The sequence below is a fragment of the Heterodontus francisci genome, chromosome 7 (assembly GCF_036365525.1).
Source record: "Heterodontus francisci isolate sHetFra1 chromosome 7, sHetFra1.hap1, whole genome shotgun sequence".
Taxonomy (NCBI): Eukaryota; Metazoa; Chordata; class Chondrichthyes; order Heterodontiformes; family Heterodontidae; genus Heterodontus; species Heterodontus francisci.
In genome coordinates, this window is record NC_090377.1 from 117,260,012 (window position 1) to 117,285,505 (window position 25,494).

General features: G+C 43.8%; 1 protein-coding gene across 1 annotated transcript in view; it reads right to left on the reverse strand.

Annotated features, from left to right (window-relative positions):
* Positions 1-7,535: 7,535 nt before the first annotated feature.
* The window catches only part of LOC137371784 (thrombospondin-type laminin G domain and EAR repeat-containing protein-like), a 43,927-nt gene continuing 25,968 nt past the window's right edge, over positions 7,536-25,494 (reverse strand). Inside the window, exons 8-11 of the mRNA XM_068034654.1 lie at positions 20,071-20,300; positions 11,150-11,337; positions 8,189-8,290; positions 7,536-7,689 (exon numbers count right to left, since the gene is read on the reverse strand). Coding sequence (XP_067890755.1) covers positions 7,536-7,689; positions 8,189-8,290; positions 11,150-11,337; positions 20,071-20,300 — 674 coding nt within the window. The remainder of the gene's footprint in view (positions 7,690-8,188; positions 8,291-11,149; positions 11,338-20,070; positions 20,301-25,494) is intronic.

The window sequence follows — 25,494 nt, forward strand, 5'->3', positions numbered from 1 at the left end:
TGTCAGATTTTGCTTTATAAGATGCCTGTGAAGTGCCTTGGGCTGTTTTATTATGGTACGGGCACTATATAAATATATGTTGTTGTTGCATATATCCAATTCCCTTTTGAAAGTTACTACTGAATTTGCTTCCACCATCCTGTCTGGCAGTGCATTCCAGATCATCATAACTCACAGCATAAAAGAAAAATCTCATCTCCCCTCCAGTTCTTTTGCCAATAATCTTAAATCTGTCTCCTCTGGTTACCACCCCTCCTGCCAGTGGAAACAGTTTCTCCCTGTCTACTCTTATCAGAACTCTTCATAATTTTGAACACCCCTATTAAATCTCCCTTCTCTGCTGTAATGGTGAGTACACTTCAAAGAACGTTATTGGTTGTAAAGTACTTTGGGACATCCTGAGGTCACGAAAGGTACTATATAAATGCAACTCTTTATTTCTTTAAAATGTTCCTAGGTGCTTCACAGGAGCATTATCAGACAGAATCTGAGGCGGAGAGGTGAACAGATTTTGGGAGGGTAATTCCAGAGCTTGGAGTCTGGACAAAGGCATGTCTGCCAATGACAGATTGCAGGAAATCAGAAATGCACAAGAGGCCAGAGTTGGAGGAAAGCAGGGATCTCAGAGGTTAGTATGGCTGGAGGAGATTACAGAGATGGGAGGGAGTGGGGGGGGAGCGAAGCCAAGGAGGGATCTGGAAACAAAAACAAGAAATTTAAAGTTGCGATGTTGCAAGACTGGGAACTATAAAAGGTCAGCTGACACACTTGGGTGAGTCAGAAAACAGACAGTAGAGGTTTTGATGAGCTCAAGTTTATGGAGGGTCAAAGACGGGAGTGCATTGGAATAGAATTCCTTCCAAAAGAGATACTTCCTATTGGGCAATGAGAGTACCATCTGGACAATGTCTAACTGAAGTAGAAGTTAGTTGCAATCTGGAAGATTAAATGGCTGCATGATACAGTGGCAGACTGGAGTTCTCTGTCATATAAGATCTCAGCAAGCTCCTCTCAGCAATGGTTTTCAAGACCGCTAAGGAACAGGAAGTTTCCATCTACACAAGCTTCATGATTAAAAGACCAGCTGTTGTTGTCTGTGTGAACCACATCAGTAGAAACAATGCAGAGAAGCCGTTTCATCAGGGCAGATTTTCATCAGAAAGACTGAGTGTGTAAAATTGTCTTGAGAATATTTTCTTTCTAAATGATTGTCTATACATTAAGTGTAATGTCTGTGCTACAAGAACAGACAAACTTGGGGATTGCATTTCCATCGGCTAGATAGCTGCCCTTTCAGTTTAAAGAGGCCTATTTGAAGCCTCCCAAACCTGGTCTCTTTTTGTACATTTGACGTGGTGCTGTAAAAGTCTATGTGCCAATATCTCTGCAGCAAGTTGTTTGGCAATGCATGGACCAGGGTGCGCCATCATTCTGCTTACGGCCTGACTGCCCCATTGTTCAAAATTCCCAACTAAGGCAGAATGTGTCATATTGCACGGGTGCTGTGTTCCAAATGATAGAACTGGGTCTTCGGAATGTGGATATTAGATTCACTCATTTCTCCTGACAGTTAGACATGTTGATCACTCCAACACATCATCAGTGCTGTTCAGGGAGCAAACAACTTAAATATATTGAACAATAACTATGCCAGACAGGGAACTTGCTGCCATGCATATATTAAGGCCCTTTATTTTGCTGCTTTCTTAATGACCAGGCCCAGTTGACAGAGATTCCAGGCAGTGTTGGGATTTGAACACTAATACAAAAGCAAAATACTACGGATGCTGGAAATCTGAAACAAAAACAGAAAATGTTGGAAACTATCAGCAGGTCAGGCAGCATTTGTGGAGAGAAAAGCAGAGTTCTGATGGAAGGTCATTGACCTGAAATGTTAATTCTGCTTTTCTCTCCACAGATTCTGCCTGATCTGCTGAGTATTTCCAGCATTTTCTGTTTTTGTTTGGGATTTGAAGCTGTGATTGGTGGATTGTAAGATGACCGACTGGATCATCACATAAGCTATTGACTTTTGTCAGTCACCTTTGCAATTTGGGGTTCACCAGAATGGAGTGTCAAGTAGGTCTTTGATATACACTTAGCTTTTCTGCAGTAAGAAAGATCCTACTCTGACATTACACGGTGTACATTGCATTTCAAAATTCCCCCTCCCACAAAAAGAACAATGTGGAATTCAAAGTAAGAAAGTTTTAAGTTAATATCTATTAAAATCATATTTTCCCCCATAACAAAGCCACTCTTACCCATATTCACAGAGCACATTAATAGCACCAGGTTCTTAAATGTAAACATACTTCATTTAAATATACCCTTATACTATAACACCTGCACAAAGCTCATTTACTATTTGGAGAGATGAGTGATCCATCACTGATGGTGTTAGCAGTTTGTGTATAATTCCAGAATCATACATGCGTACCCATGATTGATTTGTACTCTTCGTAAGTGACGTACATAAGACCATAAGAAATGTTCTTCCGTATAGAGGCGATGGTTCTGTAAACTATTGAATCCAGCGAGATAAACAGCAGCATTTACTCAGATGAGTTCACATGTGATTACCACCCCCAGAGACATTGTCTGTGAATAACCACAGTGTGTATAACCAACACAGTACAATTTCTTTCAGCTTTATTTAATCCTACAATGTTTTAAAGAATGTATATCATATAAAATAAATAGCTTGCTTTCCCTGATGGATCAGTGAGTGAAAGTACCGTGTTCATAGAATCTCACAGCACAGAAGGAGCCAATTCTGCCCATCTGAAATCTGTGTCTCTGGTTACCCAGTGGCAACAGTCTCTCTCTATGTACTCTATAAAAATCTCTCACAATTTTGAACACCTGTATTTAATTTCCCCTTAGCCTTCTCTGCTCTCATGAGAACAATATTATGTGTTAAAATTCATATAATTTTCCTTTCTGGTATTTAAGATTTCCTTTCTGTTCTCGGAGAGCATCTGAATCTGCAAGATAAGCAGAAAGAATTCCAACATCTGTTTGTCGCTACCTGCTCTACCTGTGTCTGCTGGTATACCTGTAACTAGGACATTAGGGCGTCACATGGCAATAATGTTCTTTTCTATATCGGGTGCTTACCTTAAGCACTGTTTACATGTAGAATTCCTGTTCTGATGAAGGGTCACTGACCTGAAACGTTAACTCTGTTTCTCTCTCCACAGATACTGCCAGACCTGCTGAGTATTTCCAGCATTTCTTGTTAGAATTCCCAGTGGTTTAGTATTCCATATGGCATATCAAAACAATCTCTAATATTCATAACCTAACACAAAGCAAGATGACTGTGGTTGTTGGAGGTCAATCATATCAGTCCCAGGACATCACTGCAGGAGTTCCTCAGGGTAGTGTCCTAGGCTCAACCATCTTTAGTTGATTCATCAATGACCTTCCCTCCATCATAAGGTCAGAAGTGGGGATGTTCGCTGATGATTGTACAATGTTCAGCATCGTTTGCGACTCCTCAGATAATGAAGCTGTCTGTGCCCACATGCAGCAAGACCTCGACAACATTCAGGCTTTGGCTGATAAGTGGCAAGTGCCAAGCAATGACCGTCTTCAACAAGAGAGAATCTAACTATCTCCCCTTGACATTCAACAGCTGAATCTCCCACCATCAACATCCTGGGAGTTACCATTGACCAGAAACTTAACTGGACCAGCCATTTAAATACTGTAGCTACATGAGCAGGTCAGAAGCTGGGAATCCTGTGGCGAGTAACTCACCTCCTGACTCCCCAAAGCCTGTCCACCATCTACAAGGCACAAGTCAGGAGTGTGATGCAATACTCTCCATTTGCCTGGATGGGTGCAGTTCCAACAACGCTCAAGAGGCTCGACACCATCCAGGACAAAGCAGCCCGCTGGATTGGCACCCCGTCCACCACCTTCAACATTCACTTCCTTCACCACTGACGCACAGTGACAGCAGTGTGTACCATCTACAAGATGCACTGCAGGCTCCTTTGACTGCACTTTCCAAACCCATGACCACTACCATTTAGAAGGACAGGGGCAGCAGATGCACGGAAACACCACCATCTGCAAGTTTTCCTCCAAGCCACACACCATCCTGACTTGGAACTATACCGCTGTTCCTTCACTGTTGCTGGATCAAAATCCTGGAACGTCCTCCCTAACAGCACTTTGGATGTACCTACACCAGACAGGCTGTAGCGGGTCAAGAAGGCAGCTCACTCACCACCACCTTCTCGAGGGCAATTAGGGTGGGCAATAAATACTGGCCTAACCAGCGACATCCACATCCCATAAATGAATAAACAAAAACTTTACACAATACAATGCAAATCATGAGCTGTTTCCCTTGACTGTATAACATTTCAATATGCTTCTACTATGATGATTTACATTTTCCTACATCATCATAGTTTGTATCTGGCATTCACTGTTGTCACTGCACATGAACGCAGACTCCAATCAATTGAGAAACTCCACTGAAACTGCACTCCAGTGATTATTTTAAAGAAAACAAGCCTGTTTTGCCTGGCCTGCAATGCACAGTAGCAATTATAATTTAGAATAAAATAGATGAATCTATGTGTTCTGCAACAAACTTAGACATTCTTGAGGTTTGGATAATCATGCGTCATTGCTGTAGGAGCACCTCTTTCTCATCTCTGAATCTTCACACTGAGTGAGACATCAGTATACAGCAGCCTTAATATGGATTCAAAAATGACAAACTACCTCTCCTGCAAAGCATCAAAAAGAGGTTTGAATTCAAAGCTTTAAACTGTGTTCTTGAATTCTGTTAACATTCTCTTGAGAAACTGCCCAAAAGGGCCTGACAGAAACAAAATCTAATGAGTCAATAGGCTGTCATAGGATGAGTCAAAATATCCCAGAAAAGGAATCTAATATCCCGACTTTTTGGAATTGTTATAACAATGTTGATTGCCGAATTAGATCACTACTGTCAGTACAGGGACAGGGAAATCATTAAACCGTCTGCTTTAGCATGGCCCCACATTTGAGGCTTCATGTCCAATGCTCTGTTGCCTCTTTATTTTACTTGACTTCAAACAGTGCAAGGTAGAAGCAAGACTGACTGTCTATATTAGACCAACCCTTTGGCCCCCTATCTCTGAGTCAGAAGGTGCAGTGTCTGAGCCTTGTTCCAGTCACTTCTGGTGAGTTGAGATCAGAGCTCTGGTTCTGTATACAATCTTCCGGTTGTAAGAAAATCCTCCTGCCATATAGGACTAACTGTCCTAACAACTGGTCTAAAGATGGAAGGAGTGTTCATGTTGTGGCCTGTCGGACTGTTAATCAGCCTACAAATCCTTCCACTACTTTGCACTATTCTCCAAGGGAAGGGTATAAAGGTATGAAAACAACAGTATAAAATATTTCTCATTATCTCACAAATTATTCTGATGAACACTTATGAGTGAGCTGTTGAAATGTATTTACAACACACATCTGAGTGTTCTGAGCCATTCACCTCACTGTTGTGGAGAAGCTCAGTTTGCAGTCACAGTGCCAGATGTTGCCTCTCTTTCACCCAGAGTCTTGCAGCAAGAATGAGACTTATTGGGGAAATTGTAGGCTGCTGCAGAGTTGTAAAAAAAAAGCCCAGTCTGACAAAAGTTCAATCCATTTCTTCTGTGAGCCAAAACTCCCTGGAACGTTTCACATCACAAGCTGGCTCGGATTACACTGCACACATTGGCAGCCCCCAAAGGGAGACATCTGCACATAATTTAGACATCAGAACATCATTTCCAACATTTAAGTAAATAAATCAGAAATGGTTCATATTACTTGCAAATAAAGGGGAACAGAACATTGGACAGTACACTTGCAATGTGGGCGATCATGGGGTTTTCAGAATATATATTCCTGCTCTATAAAACAGAAACCAATCAAGGCACAATTAGAATATAAAATAACCATATAAACCATCCTTCATTCATGACAATCTGAATTTTAGAGAATAATGTTTTCATTAGTGGTCCTGTTGTCTTTGAGGTCCTTCACGATTCCAAATAAAAACACATTTCTAGAAGGCTCCTCGTTCTTACGGCAAGAAGAAAACTTCCTTTCCCTTTGCCTGAACTGGAAACCTGATCCAGGAGTTCCAGTTTAGATAGTTTTTTTTTATATAAGTACCAATCCAGGTGTTGTTCGGAGTTCCAGGTCAGATACATTTTGATGCTCCAACTTTGTGTGGTTTCCAGTTGTATTCCAAGTACAGCCTGGTATCCCAATCAAACTACAGTATGGTTTCCTGGCCCGGGTACAGTTTGGTGATTCCAACCTGGTAGAGTGAATCCAAAAGTCTCTCGCAGTAAACAGACAATGGCACTTCTTGTTTTCTCTACTCCTGGGCAGCAGTTTCATACAAGTTAAAAACATCAATAGGATGGAAGGATTCATAAAAGTCAAAGGCAGCAGGAACGTTCCTCGTTTCATGGCCCTTCCTTATCACAGTATTTCAACCAGAAATGACTTCAGAATTGAAGTTTTCACCAGAAGATATAAAAACGTGGTCTGCCTACGTACATTTACTCAGGACTTGTTGTTTAAGACTATGAGGTACACCTGAGCTCAAAGTGAGGAGGAGCTAATTGGTTGGCTTTCAGAAGTTCCAAGATTTTGCACTTGTCCCAGTGGAGAGCTGAAGTCACATCCTTTAAATTGTTATATATTGTTAGTTTCATAATGTTTCCCCAACAGCCTTATTTCCCTTTGGTCATTCAGTACGAGGTCTTCAGTAGCTTTCAAACAGCTCAGCTAAGTGACAGTATCGAAACAGTTCTTTTCGGTGCAGAGTAACATGAGTTATAGAGATGAGAAGTGGCTGCGGGGAGGCCTGCTCCCCCCAGTCTGTCCATTAAATTTGGGCCAAATCTAACTTAATCAATCCATGCAGCACTTTGGCGCTGGTGGGAGTATTTTGTGTGTGTGCGTGCGTGTGTGTGTTGGGGGTATGCAATATATAAAATAGATTTATATAAATAAATAAGAACCACATATATAACACAAATTCCCTGCCTATCCAGGAATGCCACCCATCGTGGTTCATTCATCTCCACATCTCATCATCCAAAGTACGGAGTTCACCATTGCAATCAACCAGCTCTTCGAGTTTCTTAGTCATGGTAACACAGTAAATAGGCTGAGTAGCAAATTTGTAAAGAACATTATTACAAAAAAAAACTATTACACCTCCTTTTCGTTGCTCACAATATAACTTCCTGACCTCAGGCTTCCTCCCTGTACTGTGGCTTCCATACTCCCTTCCTTCTCTTATGGCAATTCCCGAGTATAGTCACTGCCTCTTGGGATTAAGTAGAGCACTCAAACAAAAAGAAACTCTTCACTCAAAATAAGCTGGGTTGTCCTTTCTGCTGACACATAACCAGTTAACCAAGGTAAATTACTTTCAGTACGGAAGGCCTCTTGAGTGACTGACCCTTGAGTTCAGGAGCCTCTCTCTTGAATCCAATTCCTTTGACTGAATTGCCTCTTGGTCAATAGGTCTTCAGTTTAAGCACCTTGGAAATGTGTTCCTTCGCACTGGAATAGATGAGGTATGAGCCTTCTGCCGTGTTGAACTTCTCCCAGTCTGTGCAGCCATATGTTGGAAGCTGATGAACTGGGACAAAACTTTCATAACCCTGCCACCTGCAAGAGAAATAAATCTGAGACTTTGTCTCTTTGTTTAATTTATTCCTTAACAACAATAACTTGTATTTATACAGTGACTTTAATGTAGTGAAACTTCCCAATGTGCTTCAGACAAAATTTGACACTGTGCCACATAAGGAGGTATTAGGTCAAAGATGTAGATCTGGAGAAGGAGGATGGAGAGATTTAGGGAGGGAATTCCAGAGTTTAGTGCCAAGGCTGCTGAATGCACTGCCACCAATGGTGGAGCGATTCAAATCGGGGATGCTCAAGAGACCAGAATTAGAGGAGCGCAGAGATCTCAGAGGGCTATAGCCCTGGAGGAATTACCGAGATTGGGAGGGCCAAAGCCACGGAGGGATGTGAAATCAAGAATGAGAATTTTAAAATCGAGGCGTTGCTGGACCGGGAGCCAGTGCAGGCCAGCGAGCACAGGGACGTAGTGTGAGTTACAATCACCTCTGACATTCTCACCAGTGTGTGACAGTGCACTCACCTGTATATAACACTGTTTAAAAAAAACTTGGATCCATCGAAAGAGTTTGCCACAATCAGGAAGCTGTCATCGCCCACGGTGAAGAACTCCCAGTCAACTGCACTGTAACAGAAAGAAGGTCGGAGGCAATGAGACCAGAGTGCAGTCCCTATTCCCTACTGGCGTTTGCATATCGCACTCGATCCTGGTTCTTACCACACACAGGCTTGTACTCCCTCGAATTAGGGTGATCTAATTGAGGTGTCTAAGATGACTAAAGGATTTAATAGGGTAGGTAGAGAGAAACTGTTTCCTCTGGTGGGTGGAGTCCAGAACAAGGGGGCAGAACCTTAAAATTAGAGCCAGGCCGTTCAGGGGTGATGTCGGGAAGCACTTCTTCACACAAAAGGTAGTGGAAATCTGGGAATCTCTCACTCAGAAAGCTTTTGAGGTTGTGTGGGGGGCGGGCGGGGTCAGAATTAAAAATTGTATAACTGAGATTGACAGATTTCTGTTGGGTCAGGGTAGCCAAGGCAAGTAAATGGAGTTGAGATACAGTTCAGCCATGATATAATTGAATGGCAGAACAGGCTCGAGGGGCTGAATGGCCTACTCCTGTTTCAATGTTGCTGCGCACAATGGAATCCGAGGAACACATGGGAAAGAACAGAGAAGGCACAGCCACCAGGTGGTGCTGTTGATGGTAAAACCCAAAACAGGTATCCATGTGAGGACAGAGTCCCTGCAATTTATATTCTTGCCTGTACCTCTGTTGTATATGGAACATCATAAAAGCTTACATGGGAAATTTTGTAATACAGTTAAGAATACCTAGCGAGTTGTTGTGATCTGGGATGTGCCACCTTCAAGGGCAGTGCAAACAGATACAACAATAAGTTTCAAAAGGAAATTGGATATATACTTAAAAAGGAGAAATTTCCTGGGCTACGGGGAAAGAGCAGGGGACTGGGACTAATTAGATAGCTCTTTGAAAGAGGCAGTACAGACACAATGGGCCGAATGGCCTCCTTCTGTGCAGCATGATTCGAGGTGTGATGCAGTTGTAAGCCTGGCATCACCTGCAGTTATTCAGAGATAACAGTGTAACATTACCACTTAGGATTCCGTTTATATATTCAGTGGTATTGCTTGCATGATTTTTTTTTCATAATTGCCATTGGTAACACTTCGGTCAAATATTAATGTAAACAGTGTTCGAGGTGCAAGCAATTTAGCTGAAAACAAAATACTGCGGATACTGGAATTTCAAAGTAAAAGCAGAAACATTTTCAGTACAGGATGGTCGAGCAGCCTTTCTTTAGCTGAACAGTTAAAAGTGCATTGTTACTTTGTCTCAATCCATGCGTGAGACAGGACCATTAAAATACCCTGTAAAAAGGCCAAGCCAGGTTTTATTTGACATTTAATCGCTACCCCCAAGTCTCTGCATGTTTTTGTTAGTTTCAGGGTGTACTCCAGCACTTTTCCCTGGCGGTCGCATCGTTGCTGGGAGACATTAACAGGAGCCAAGTGATACGGTAATTATCCTGACTGGTCAGACGACTTCTATCCCTGAGCTACCCAAGGAGATATGCACTTGTGACCAGTTAGCGGGACACATGACACAGCATTTCTGTACGGATGGCATCGCCTCTGAGTCAGGAGGTTGTGGGTTCAAGTCCCACTCCAGAGGCTTGGGCTCAACAATCCAGGCAGCACTCCCGTGCAACACTGAGGGAGTGCTGCACTGTCGGAGTTGATGACTTTCGGGTGAAATGTTAACCCGAGTCCCCATCTGCCCTCTCGGCGGACGTAAAAAAAACCCCATGGCATTTTTTGAAGAAGTGGGGTGGAATCCAGTGATCACCTCGTTGCTGTTAGTGGGAGCGTGCTGTGCTCAAATTGGATGTCGTGCTTCCAACATTACAACAGTGACTACACTTTAAAAGTACTTCATTGGCTGTAAAGTGCTTTGGGATGTCCTGAAGTTGCAAAAGCCACGATATAACTGCAAGTATTCCTTTCTGCTGGCACCACTGTTCCGGGACTTCTGTGCATCTGCCTTGAAATGGAGCTGACCTCACACCACAGGGCAAAGGTCAACTTGTTTAAACACTTAAATGATTCTTCTCATTCTCAGTGCAAGGCCAACTGGGAACATCGTGGGAACCAGAGGAACAGGAGGAGGCCATCCAGCCCCTCAAGCCTTTTTTCACCAGTGAACTACATCATGGCTGATCTGTACTTTAATTCCACCCACCTGCCTTGGTTCCATAACCTTTAAAACCCTTACCCAACAATCTTATCAACCTCCATTTTGAAATTTTCAATTGACATAGTTTACAGAGATTTTTGGGGGGAGAGAGTCCCAGATTTCCACTAACTTTGTGTGAAGAAGTGCTTCCTGACATCACCCCTGAATGGCCTACCTCTAATTATAAAGTTACATCCCCTTGTTCTGAACTCTCCCGTAAGAAGAAATAGTTTTTCACTATCCACCCTACCAACTCTTTTAATCATCTTAAACACCTCAATTAAATCACCCCCTTAATCTTCTATACTCGAGCAAATACAAGCCCAGTCTATGCAATCTGACCTCATAATTTAACCCTTTTAGCCCCAGTATCGTTCTGGTGTATCTGCACTGCACCCCCTCCAGGACCAATATATCCTTCCTGAGGTGCAGTGCCCAGAACTAAACGCAGTATTCAAAATGGGATTTGACCAGCATTTTGTTCAATTGTAGAATAATTTCTATCACTTTGTATCCCGGGGATCGAATGTCAGGCTCCAGCCTCAGAAGACACACTAACTGCCTGTACATTTCTGCCATTCAGCTTTTGCTTAGCAACCCTAGAAATTTAAGCTCCCTTGCTGCGTTTGAGCATTAAAGGCTGATGAAATAAAGGATCAGAATAAACAAGGAATGGCTCTATATTAGTGTGAGTTTCACTCATCAATACAGGCACACCAATGATCTACCTGTATGTTGGGATGTCCTGAAACTTGACAAACATCTGGGCAGTGATGTTTAGTTCATAGATGGTGGAGTTGATAGTGAAGGGGTTGACTCTGTTCAACGCCCCTGTCTCGTAGCTCTGGCTGTTCGCAACTGCAAGAAAGACTCTTTCCCGAACACGGAAAACCTCCCAGTCAGTAGCACCAAACGTCTGGAGAAGAAAAACAGATTTATTTTTCCTCCAATTATAAACAAATCGAGTATGCAATATGGACAGAGAGAAAATGGTCGGCTGGTCCACTGAACCTGTCCCATATTGTCATGTTTCAAACATTTTAAACATTTACTTCCTCCACCACCGATGCACAGTGGCAGCAGTGTGTACCATCTACGAGATGCAGTGCAACAACTCACCAAGGCTCCTTCGACAGCATCTTCCAAACCCGCAACTTCTGCCACCTAGAAGGACAAGGGCAGCAGATGCATGGGAACACCACCACCTGCAAGCTCCCCTCCAAGTCACACACCATCCTGACTTGGAACGATATCACCGTTCCTTCCTCGTTGCTGGTCCAAAATTGTGGAATTCCCTAACAGCATTGTGGGTGCACCTACACCACATGGACTTTAGCCATAGAAGGCTCACTAGCACCTTCTCAAGAGCAACTAGCAATGGACAATAAATGCTGGCCTTGTCAGTGACTCTCATATCATTTTTAAAAATGACCCCAACACTCCCTACCCACCAGCCCTGTACAACTTGCCAATCGATCTTCTTTTGTAGCTGACTTGATGGTACCTCACTGCAACTGATGATGGAGGGGTTACACTCATTAACGTGCCTTTTCCCTTTATAGATGTTGACTGAGCTGCTGTATGTTTGCAGCCTTTTGTACAATCCTTCGAGATCTCTGCACTCTTCCAATTCTGGCCTCTTGTACATTCTCGATTTCCTTACCTCCACCATTGGTAGCCGAGCCTTCAGCCGCCTAGGCCCTAAGCTCAGGAATTCCCTCCCTAAATCTCTCTATCTCTCTACCTTTCTCTCCTCCTTTAAGACACTCCTCAAAAACTTACTCTTTGAGCAAGTTACCTGTCCCAAGATTTCCTGTGCCTCAGTGATAGCATTCTTGCCTCTAAAATTAGAAGGTTGTGGGTTCAGATCCTACTCCAGTCAGTAGAGCACAATATCCAGGCTGACATTCGTGTGCAGCACTGAGGGTGTACTGCACTGTTGGAGGTGTCGTCTTTCAGATAAGATGCTAAACTGAAGTCCCTCTCATGTGGACATAAAAGACCCCATGGCACTCTCTTGAGGAAGTTTTCCCCTGTGTCCTGGCCAATATTCATCCCTCAAAATAACACCTAAAAACAGATTATCTTGTCATAATTACATTATTGTTTGTGGGATCTTGCTGTGCGCAAATTGGGTGCTGCAATTTAAACAGTGACAACACTTTAAAAGTACCTCATTGATTCTAATGCACTTTGGGACATATTGAGGTTGTGAAAGGCGGTATAGAAATGCAAGCTTTTCTTTTTACTGCGTCTTAATATATGGACCGTCCACCATCCACTGTCATTACCCAGGTTGACTATGACTTCTGTCTTTTTGTGGTGGGCAACTCTGTCCCAGTCTGAATCTCTGGGGAAGCAACATAAAGTGATCAGACAGCCATGCAGGGGTGCTGAAGATAGACCTGAATTAGAATGCAGTAACCCCAGACTGGGGGAGAAAATCAAAGACATTTGTTTAAAAAAAAATAGCTTTTAACCAAAGAGGGTGATATATTGGGCAACGGTCCCACCAGGACGCGGTCCTCAGTAATTATCTTAAAGGGGTTGGAATTCAATAGTGAGGAAGTGATGTTTCGCTTGTATGGAGCTTTGGAGTATTTGTGTTCAGTTTTGGGCACCACACCTCAGCAAGGAGATACTGACCTGAATTAGAATGCAGCCCAGATTCACCAGACTGATACAGGGGCTTAAAGAGTTAAGTTATGAGGCCAGGTTGCAAGGGCTGGGCTTGTATTCCCTTGAGGTTGAGGGGTGATCTGATTGAGGTGTTTAAAATGATTAAGGGATTTGATAAGGTAGATAGAGAGAAACTATTTCCTCTGGTGGGGGAGTCCAGAGCAAAGGCACAGTTTTTTTTAATTGGAGCTAAACTATTTAGGTGTCAAGTCAGGAAGCACTTTTCATACACAAAGGATAGTGAAAATCTGGAACTCTGTCCCTTAAAGGGCTGTTAGGACTGGGAGCCATTTGAAAGTTTCAAGGCTGAGATTGATTGCTTTTTGTTAGGTTAGGGTATCAAGGGATTTGTAACTAAGGCAGGTGGGTGGAGCTAAGATATAGATCATCCAAGAGCTAATGGAATGGTGCAGCTGGCCCGAAGGGCTGAATGACATACTCCTGCTTTCAAAGAGAATGCCGAGTGGGACTTTCCAATTAGAAAGAAGCATGGGGAAGAGGGAATTTGACAAGTCAACTCCTGTTAATTGTCACAGCAATGTCTCATCAGTTGCTTGTGTCAGTTACTCGTATCTCTGTCAATTGCTGAGGGGGATTTCTGTATCATTATGAGTACCTCTCAGTCTTTCACCCTCAGGGAGATATCTGACTGGGATTTTTCAGGGAGATATCTGTACACTGACTGGCATTCCTCAGGGAGTTATCTGTACACTGACTGGGATTCCTCAGGGAGATATCTGTACACTGACTGGCATTCCTCAGGCAGATATCTGTACACCGACTGGGATTTCTCAGGGAGTTATCTGTACACTGACTGGCATTCCTCAGGCAGATATCTGTACACTGACTGGCATTCCTCAGGGAGTTATCTGTACACTGACTGGTGTTCCTCAGGGAGGTATCTGTACACTGACTGGTGTTCCTCGGGGAGTTATCTGTACACTGACTGGTGTTCCTCGGGGAGATATCTATACACTGACTGGTGTTCCTCAGGGAGATATCTGTACACTGACTGGTGTTCCTCAGGGAGATATCTGTACACTGACTGGTGTCCCTCAGGGAGTTATCTGTATACTGACTGGTGTTCCTCAGGGAGATATCTGTACACTGACTGGGATTTCTCAGGGTGATATCTGTACACTGACTGGTGTTCCTCAGGGAGATATCTGTACACTGACTGGTGTTCCTCAGGGAGATATCTGTACACTGACTGGGATTTCTTAGGGTGATATCTGTACACTGACTGGTGTTCCTCAGGGAGATATCTGTACACTGACCGGGAATTCTTAGGGTGATATCTGTACACTGACTGGTGTTCCTCAGGGAGATATCTGTACACTGACTGGGATTTCTCAGGGTGATATCTGTACACTGACTGGTGTTCCTCAGGGAGATATCTGTACACTGACCAGGATTTCTTAGGGTGATATCTGTACACTGACTGGTGTTCCTCAGGGAGATATCTGTACACTGACTGGGATTTCTCAGGGTGATATCTGTACACTGACTGGTGTACCTCAGGGAGATATCTGTACACTGACTGGGATTTCTCAGGGTGATATCTGTACACTGACTGGTGTTCCTCAGGGAGATATCTGTACACTGACTGGGATTTCTCAGGGTGATATCTGTACACTGACTGGTGTACCTCAGGGAGATATCTGTACACTGACTGGGATTTCTCAGGGTGATATCTGTTAACTGACTGGTGTTCCTCAGAGAGATATCTGTACACTGACTGGGATTTCTCAGGGTGATATCTGTACACTGACTGGTGTACCTCAGGGAGATATCTGTACACTGACTGGGATTTCTCAGGGTGATATCTGTTAACTGACTGGTGTACCTTAGGGATATTTCTGTACACTGATGGAATTTCTCAGGTCCCCCAATCCCAGGGAGATAGCTGTACACCAACTGGTGTCTCGAAGACTTTCCCTTCGGGAGTTATCACACACTAAAATTGAGAGCCTGGTGATCAATATCTGTTAAGACAATCAGGCATTGAGGGAGAAATTGGCCATTGATATTTCCATTGCTTCTGAACACGACGGGAAGCCAGTTTATTTGGTTAAATATTAAGAGCGGAGACAACACAAGCCAAGTCATGTTGTTCTAAGGAGATACAGCTCTTCAAGCTGATAAATCTATGACAGTGTGCACTTAAAAAGAGGAAAAAACCATTGTGAAGACTGCTCCAATCTCTGCTCTCTCTACTGTGACATCATTTACAGCCCCTGACTTCCCTGAAATCGATACAAAGCTGGGCTGCCTTCATAACCTCCCTATTGTGAAACTAGTTTGCTCAGAAGATGGAATTTGATTTGCTTATAACATGATGTAACTCATCAAGGAGGACCTCAGGGTCTGCTTAATGATGTCAATATTTTGTACACACAGCACCATGTGCATTGCGCCGAGCTGTCTGTTATTTGTAACCAGTGCCTCAAGATCTCGAGATCAGTTCGGCTTTAACGGGGAAATTTGCCTGTCCTATGGCCGTACAAATATACTCCCCAAACCCACCAACAGCAACAACTTGCATTTACATACCATCTTTAACATAGTAAAATATCCCAAGGCGCAGCACGTCGCTGAAGCATAGTCTGACAAAATTTGACGTCAAGCGTCATAAGTTGATTCAGGACAGGTGATCGGAAGCTTGGTTTTAAGGAGCATCTTAAAGGAGGAGAGAGGAGGACAGGTTTAGGGAGGGAATTCCAGAGCTTAGGGCCCAGGCAGCTGAAGGCACGGCCGCCAATAGTGGACCGATTAAAATTGGAGATGGGCAAGAGGCCAGAATTGGAGGAGCACAGAGATCTCGGAGGATTGTAGGGCTGGAGGAGATTACAGAGATAGGGAGGCCATGGACAGATCTGAACACAAGGATAAGAAATTTAAAATCAAGGCATTGCTGGACCGGGAGCAAATGCAGGTCAGCGAGCATCAGGAGTGCTGGGTGAATAGAATTTGTTGCAAATTAGGATCGGGGCAGCAGAGTTTTAGATGAGTTCAAGTTTACAGAGTGTTACGGTCAAGTGAGGAGGGGTCGAAGGGCTTGCCTCTTTATCCTTTCCTTGTTTAATAGGTTTAATTCTTTCTTAACGTGGATGTACTGACCAATTCAGTAGGTGTTTGATTACTTACTTGCTATGATCATAACAAGAACCAATTGGACAGGTTTCCTGAGTTAACAAAGTAAGCGGTTAACTTTATTGTACCTAAACCGAACTGATTAAAATAATAAACTACGTGCCAACTTTCACTCACAGACACACACACTAGAGGTTTACACACACACACACAAATAGGTTAGAGAGGGGAAAGCTAGATTGGTTGAATTAGAGTCCATAGAAAAAAGGGGTATACAGTCTATGGAGTTTGGTGATTTGACTGGCTTCTAGCTGATTTCAGTGGTCCTGAGGTTTTTAATTTAAAGAGGTAGGTGACTGGTTCAGTGGGTCTCTTGGAGACAGCGATGCAGATGATTTCCTCCAACGCAGTTTCTGATTGTAGCAAAAGTATGCAAAGATAGAATGTCAACCGGCAGAGTTCAAAGCTTGTAAGCTGAAATGGAGAGGGAGAGAGAGAAGGACTCTCCCTTGGGTCTGTATGTGTCAGAGTCCAGTTGCTTAACATTCGGCTGCAGAGAGACACCAGCTTAAAACCACAGATGGGGAGGGGGCTTGTCATATGACAGTCACTCAGTGATTCAAACATAGCAGTTAGCACTATTCCTTCTTGCTAGAAGAAAAAGAACAAGCAGTTCCCTTAAACTTCCTGGGTCTTGGTTCTTGCTGGGAATGAGCAGACATTTTGTCTCCCTCCTCACAGGCTTTGCAATGTAGGATACAGTGTTGCAAATTAGGTGGCCATCCTAAGCTGCCAGCAAAGTCAATTTTTTTTATCTGTTCTTTTTAAAATGTCTTCAAAAAATATAAATTCAGATCTCCAGTCAGTGGATTAAAGCAAGTTATCATTCAAAAAAGCAAGCTTGCGTGACACCTCCCCACCACGCGAAATGAAATGTGACGACAGGAACATTTCATTATGAGGTCGCAAATGAACAAGAAACTCTACACACACACTCATCAGGCTCACTGTCTTAGCCATGCTCTGGTTCAGTTTTCTTTTAATCCGGGATTGGGCACGAGCACAACTGGGGAACTCCAACTGCTCTGACTGGGCTCAATCAGCTTGTGCTCCAGCATCTACTGAATTTCCTCCAGAACTTGGGTCAGTTTCCTAGGACCTAGACGATAGAGAATCTTTGTTTTATGGAGGGGTCTCTGCTACATCCACATCATGTAGGGTTAGGGTTGTGCACCCTGGTTTGTCCCTACAGATTCCTTTAAACTTTGTGAGCAGCCATGTTAGGTCTCCTCTCTATTTGTGTTTAAATAGGATAGTACGGTGTCTAGATTCCCTAACATATCAGTGTTAGCTAACCGATTTGGGAATCATCCCAGCATCCTTCTAACTCGTCCTCACAGTCCCTTTTATCCTCCTCTTTCCTAGCTGCTTGACAGACTTGTGATTGTTTGTCCCTTTCACGGCTGTGATACCATTTTAACCTATTGATGTGGCACAGCCTTTGCTTTTTCCTACAGTCTGGGGTGTCAATTATATAATTCACCTGGCTAATTCCCTTTATGACTCTGCACGGACCACTGAACCGGGCTTTCAAAGATTCTCCCTGTATTGGTAAATAGCACTAACACATGGTCTTCCGGCTGAAATGTTCTGGCCTTGTCATGTTTATCCGCCTGTCTTTTCCTAGTGATCCGGGAGGTTTTCAGGTGTTCCTGAGCCACCGCACAGGCTCTTGTCAACTGTTCTCAGAACATGGAGATGTAGTCCAATAGGGAAGATTTGTCCCTGTGTCCCAAAACCCTCTCCTTGACTAGTTTTAAAGGACCTCTCACATCGTGTCCATAAACTAATTCAAAGGGACTAAAGCCAGTGGACTCACTGGGTGTGCCCCTGGTCACAAACAGAAGATATCCCAGCCCTGAGTCCCAGTCATTGGGGTATGGGGGTACTCATCGCAGTATGTCCTGATCATTGTCTTTAGGGTCTGGTGGTACTGCTCCAAAGTCCCTTGTGACTGTGGGTGGTAGGCTGAGGACTTTAGCTGGGTTATGCCCAGATTACCCAGGACCTTTTGAAAAATACTGAACATAAAATTTGTGCCCTGATCCGACTGGATCTCAGCAGGCAGCCCGTATCGGGTGAAGAATTGTGTTCGCCCCTCCACCACTACCTTGGCAGAGATAGTTCTTAGAGGGATAGCCTCTGGAAGTCGGGTAGCCACATCCATAATGGTGAGAAGATACTGGTATCCCCGTTTTGTTTTTGGCAGGGGTCCCACACGATCGACCAGCACTCTGCTGAACGGTTCCCCAAAAGCCGGTATGGGAATTAGTTTTTCTTGCAGGTTGGGGCTTCCCCACAACCTGGCACATGTAGCAAGTCTCACAGAACTCCACCACATCCTTGTGGAGTTGTGGCCTGTGAAAATACTGTCTGATGTGGCCTTAGGTTTTTCTGATAGCGATATGTCCAGCCATTGGAATGTCGTGGGCTATTCTCAATATTTCCCTACGGTACCTCGGCGACACCACTACCTGGTGAACCACTGTCCACTCTTCATCTGCAGGTCTGTGAGGAGGTTTCCACTTCTTCATCAGCACCTCATCCTTTAAATAGTCGCACTCTGGAACTCCCTCTGCTTCAGCTTCAGGTTGGGCAGTCTGTGCTAACTTTTTTAACCCTGGGTCAGCTTGCTGAACCTCGACCAAGGAAGACCTACTTAATCCATCCTCTGGGTCCTCTAACTTCCCAAAGAAGGTTTCAGATAACCAGACAGTCGGGTCATCTGTCTGAAGTGCCAGTTCAGCCTCCTCTGACGGAGCTCGTTTGGCCATGGACCAGGTCACCACACAGTCAGGGAGAATGCCAGGGACCTTTTCCTTTAACTGCTCTGTCTCCCTGACCTTTTTCGGTCTTTCTAAAACCATTGGGGATGCTACCATATTCACACCCGCCAGATCATTACCCTGGAGCATGTTGACTCCATCCACAGATAAACTAGGGACAATCCTTATGGCTACTGGTCCTGAAACAAGGTTGCACTCCAGGTGCAACTGGTATAAAGGTATGGGCATATACTTTCCTCTGATACCGTATACTAGCACTCTTGCATTCAATGCACTCTCTGGGGGAAAAGGTCATGCCTTTTCCCAACAGAAGGGATTGGGTGGCCCCTGTATCCCTAATATGACTATGGCTTACTTGCCTCACTCGAGGGGTATGGGGTCACATTTCCTCTGGACAAAATCCTGGTAACTCTCAAGGATTTTGCTAAGTTTTCCTGCCATCAGCAGTAAGTTTACTGGGTTTTACTGCTGCAGTTAAAGCCACAGCCTGGTCCGCTGTGCTTTCCATCAGGGCCCCTTTTCCTGCACTGGTCTGGTGTACCCTGACTAAACCTATGGGTTTTCCCTGTAACTTCCAGCAGTCAGTTTGAAGGTGATCTGCCTTGTTACAATGGAAACATACAGCCTTTCGGGTGTCACCCCTGTTCTCAGCACCTTCCTTTTTGGCCTGAGGGGGGGCGCCCCTGTGTTTCTAGCTCTCCCTTCTCACTCATGGGTGTTCATCCTCCTATCACTCTCCCACCTTCTAGCTTTTATATGTTCATGGTGGGGACTAAGGAATGATTTCCCTTGGGTAAAGGGCTTGTGAATAAGGGTATAATCATCAGCCAGGATTGCTGCCTGGCTCTTGGAACCTTTTGTTCCTTCACATGATTTCTTATGGAAAGAGGAAGCTAGTTTTAGAATTCCTCGAGGAGGATCACCTCTCTGAGATTTCCATAGGTGGACTCTAGAAATGCAAAAGTCTGTCTGTCTTTTCTCCCTCCCTGAGTGCGCTTAGCCATTTAAATGAACAGAAACCGGGCACTTACCGGGATTGACTGGAAAAGTCGGAACATTCCACCCAGCTGGATGTAAATCCGGGAATAGATCCGGGTTGATGTTCCATTGAAGGTGTTCGCAACGACCAGGAAAGAATAGGGTCCGATTGTAAAGAATTCCCAGTCATAGGCTCCCGAGGTGGGAATGGTCTGGTTCCTTTCGAACAAGTGTGTGTCTGGGTTCCACTTGTAAATGATGCTGTCAATGTTGTGATTGTCTCCTTAAAGGTAGAAGCAAATCCAATCAGATTTCCAGGACATGGTCCCTGACCCTTACCGACCAAACTAAGGGGCTCCTGTCTACAGACCTTTTCAGCAAAGTTGTAACCAGTGACCAAGAAAAAGAATGAACTTGTGGAGTGTCTTTCACAACCTCAGGATGTCCCAAAACACTTTAAAGCCAATTAAATACTTTTGAAATGTAGTCACTTTTGTAATGCAGGAAACGCAGCAACCAATTTGTGCACAGGAAGCTCCCCACAAACAGCAATGAGATAAATCACCAGATAATCTGATTTTTTTTTAGCAATGCAGGGCAACGTATTGGCCTGGACACCAGGGATAACTCCCCTGCTCTTCTTCAATGAGTGCCATGGGATCTTTTAACATCCACCTGAGTGGGCCTCAGTTTAATGTCTCATCCAAAAGTCTGCACTTCTGACAGTGCAGCAGTCTCTCAGTACTGCACTGGAGCATCAGCCTATATTTTGTGCTCAGGTCTTGGAGTGGGTCTTTGAACAAACAACCTTTTGACTCAGAGGCAAGAGTGCTACCTACTGAGCCATGGCTGACACTGACCAGAGTCTACAGGTGTTCGTCTATATGTTTGTGTGTCTGTGGTCCCGTGTGCATGTGCGTGTGTGTATGTCCCGTGTCTGTGTGTATTGCTTCATGAATGTGTGACTATAGCCTATGCTTATATGTGTCACCCCGTGTGGGAATTGAGATGGAGAGAAATGCCTCATTGAAATGGACTTAAGGAGCATGGAGATTTAGAGGAAATTAAACCGGAAAAGCAGTTGAGAGAGGAAGTGTGAAAATATACTAGGCAAAATATATACAAGCGGATTTTTAAAAATGATACGATTTGGGATCAGCTGTTAAAGTGAATATTTTATAATACAAAAGCAAAATACTGCAGATGCTGGAAATCTGAAACAAAAACAGAAAGTGCTGGAAATACTCAGCAGGCCTGGCAGCATCTGTGGAGAGAGAAACAGAGTTAACGTTTCAGGTCTGTGACCTTTAACCAGAACTTTTTTGCAGTTTTTGTTCTGACATCCCCAAGTGCTTTATAGCCAATGAAGTGTTTTTTTCAAGTGTGATCACTGTTGTAATTTAGGAAATGCAGCAACCAATTTACACACAGCAAGCTCCCATGGACAGCAATATCTGTGGTAATGACTAGATAATTTGTTTTAGTGATGTTGATTGGTGGTTAAATGTTGGCCTTCCCTGCTCTTCTTCAAATAACGACATGGGATCTTTTACATCCACCTGAGAAGACAGACAAGACTTTGGTTTAACATCTCATCGAGAAGATGGCACTGTGGACAGTACAGCACTCCTTCAGTACTGAACTGCAGTTGTCAGCCTAGATTATGTGCTCAAGTCTCCAGAATGGTAGTTTGTGGTCTTTTGCCCCTGTACCAGTGCAATATCTATAATTCTAGTCTATTAGATAATAAATTGGTACTTTTTTTTTGGAACTTTATTGGTGGAAAGGAGCTCACACATATACTCAAACCATTGCTGAATCCAATGACATGGGATGCAGTAATTTTACTTGTATTATCTACGACCCATCACTCTGCATTTGAAACCATTCCACTATCATAACTTTCACGATTTCATTCATTGTCACAAATTCATTTCATAGCATCGCTTCTCTAAAATAATCTTCTATCAATGACAGAAGCAGAAAATACATTCAGGACCCATAATTGAAATATTTTTAAGTGAGCATACAATGTTACAGTATATTTACAGATTATTATGCTATTTAATAATTATATCCAGTAGGTCTCTGATATATGTGTTCTATTTAATACCAAAACAACTTGTATATAGTGCCTTTAGCATAGTAAAACATCGCAAGGTGCTGCACAGGAGCATTATTAAACAAAATTTGATGCTAAGGCACATAAGGAGATATCAGGTCAGGTGACCAAAAGCTTGGTCAAAAAGGAGGTGTTAGGGAGAGTCTTAAAGGAGGAGAGGTAGAGAGGGGGGGAAGTTTAGGGAGGGAATTCCAAAACTTGTGGCCAAGACAGCTGAAGACATGGCTAGCAATGGTGAAGCTTAAGGCAGTCAGGGATGCATCAGAGGCCAGAATTGGAGGAGCTCTGATATCTTAGAGGTTTGTAGGGCTGAAAGAAATTACAGAGATAGGTAGGGGCCATGGAAGGATTTGAACACAGTGATAGGAATTTTAAGTTTGAGGTGCTGCTGGACAGGGAGTCAATTTAGGTCAGCAAATATAGGGATAATGGATGAACGGGGCTTGATTCATGTTGGAATATGGCAACAGAGTTTTGGATGTGCTGAAGTGGGTGAAGATGGGAGGCCACCTAGGAGAACATTGGAATAGTTGGGTTTGGAGGGAACAACAGCATGGATAAGGGTTTTGCAACAAGTGGGCTGAGGCGGGGTGGAAATGGGTAATGTTACAGTGATAGAAATAGACTGTTTTGGTGATAGAGAGGATATGAGGTTAGGCTCTCAGCTCAGGTCAAATAGGATGCCAAGGCTGCGATCGGTCTGGTTCAGCCTCAAATAGTGGTCAGCGGGAGAAATGGAATCAGTGGCTGGGGAACAGAGTTTGTAGCAGGGACTGAAGGTAATGGCCTCGGTTTTCCCAATGTTTAATTGGAGGAAATTTCTGCTCATCCAGTACTGGATATCGGACAAGCAATGTGTCAGACCAAAGGCACTGGAGGGGTTGAGAGGGGTGGTGATCAGGTACAACTGGATGTCGTCAGCGTATATGTGGAATTTGATGTTGTGTTTTAAGATGATGTCACCCAGGGGCAGCCAGCATCCACAAATAGGAGAAGTGTTCGAAGAAATGCCTGATACACCACAAGCTTCTATTGTTGTGGCATTTACTGCCATCGAGAACAGATGAGAAATGCCAAATTGCCTTTCACCCCTTCTCTGCATGGTCCTGAAGGACTGTGTCCAAGTTGTCATCCAATGTAATACCCCCAGATCCTATTATGAATCAACAATTGGGATGGGTGGCCATTATACTTTCCAAATGTTACCTTCCTCATCCCCATTTGGAAAGACATAATACTATACATCACTCTCTCTCAAAGCACTAAGCAGTGAGATACAGAGAAAAAACACAGCGGGAGCAGAGCTTTAAAAAGCATGCCAAGAACTCTGAGACCGGAAAAAGAGAGAGAGAGAGAGAGAGAAAACACAGCAGGAGCAGAGCCTGTGGAATAAAAAAAAAATCGAAAAGTGACATCAAAGTGATGTCACCTTCAACAGTGAGAGCAGGGAAACAGAAAGCAGCTGGGATCAGTATTCAGGTAAGCATTTAATTTAATTGAAATCAAATATAGAGTAAGACTTGATCGATTTATTAGTATATAAACTAAAAACTAAAGCGGATTAAAAAACTAAAGACCAATCGGAAATTTAAAAAACAAATTAAAATCTAATTAAATAAAATACAGATGCACAGCCAGGCAATGTGTTGTACCTACATGATGTTGGGAGCTGGTGAACCCCATTGTGGTTCCTAGTGACCACATCTGTAGCAAGTGTTGGCTGCTCGAGGAACTCCGGCTCAGAGTTGATGAGCTGGAGTCTGAGCTTCGGACACTACAATACATCAGGGAGGGGCAGAGTTACCTGGACACTGTTTCAGGAGACAGTCACACCCCTGACATTAACTACCTTGAATTTGGCCAGTGGTCAGGGACAGGAGGGTGTGACTATGAGCGAGGCAGTTAGAGGGATCCAGGAGGTAGTGTTGCAGGAGCCTCAGCCCTTGTCCATGTTCAACAGGTTCAAGATTCTTGCTCCCTGTGTGGACGAGAGCAGGGACTGTAGGGAGGATGAGCAAACGGACCACAGCACCATGGTACAGGGAGCCATTCAAGTGGGAGGAGAAAAGAGAAATGTAGTCGTAATCGGGGATAGTATAGTTTAGGGGCACAGACACTGTTCTGTGGCCAGGATCGAGAGTCCCAATGGCTGTGTTGCCTACCTGGTGCCAGGGTTCAGGATATCTCATCTGGGCTGCAGAGCAACTTGGAGTGGGAGGGGAAAGATCCAGTTGTGGTCCATGTTGGTACCAACGATATAGGTAGAATGAGGATACAGCTTCTGCTAAGGGAATATGAGCAGCTAGGGGCTAAATTAAAAAGCAGAACCAAAAAAGTAATAACCTCCGTATTACTACCTCAGCCACGAGCTAATTGGCACAGGGTCAATAAGATTAAAAAGGTAAACGCGTGGCTCAAAGTGGGAGAAATGGGCTCAATTTCATGGGACATTGGCACCAGTACTGGGGAAGAAGGGAGCTGTTCTGATGGGACGGGCTCCACCTGAATCATGCTGGGACCAGAGTCCTGGCGAATAGCATAACTAGGGCTGTAGATAGGGCTTTAAACTAAATAGTGGGGGGGGAGGGTTCAGCTGCATGGAAAGTTAGGAAGTCAAAGTTAAAGGAGAAGGTAGGAGTGCAGGTTAGTGATGAGGCTGATTGTTGCCAGAAAATAAAAGGAAGGGACAGAACGTGTGAATGTCATATTGCACCAAGGAATCGTACAGAGTAGGTAAATTTGATAATAGAACAAACTTAAAAGCTTTGTATCTGAATGCACGAAGCATTCAGAATAAAATAAACGAGTTAACAGTGCAAATAGAGATAAATGGGTATGATTTAGTGGCAATTACCGAGACATGGTTGCAGGGAAACCAGATTTGGGAATTGAATATCCAAGGGTACTGAGTATTTCGGAAGGATAGGCAGGAATGAAAAGGAGGTGGTGTAGCTTTGTTAGTAAAGGAAGAGAAATTATATAGGCACTGGAGATCAAGACGTAGAATCAGTCTGGGTAGAAATAAGAAATAGCAAGGGAAGGAAGTCCCTGGTGGGAGTAATCGAAAGGTCCCCAAACAGTAGTTCCGCAGTGGGACACAGTATAAATCAGGAAATATTGGGGGCTTGTAAGAAAGGTATGGCAATAATCATGGGTGATTTTAATATGCATATAGACTGGATTAATCAAATTGGCAAGGGTAGCCTCGAAGGAGAGTTCATTGAATGTATTAGAGATTGTGTTTTGGAGCAATATGTTGTGGAACCAACCAGGGAGCAGGCTACTCTAGATTTGGTATTGTGTAATGAGGTGGGATTAATTAATGATCTCATAGTTAAGAATCCTCCAGGGAAGA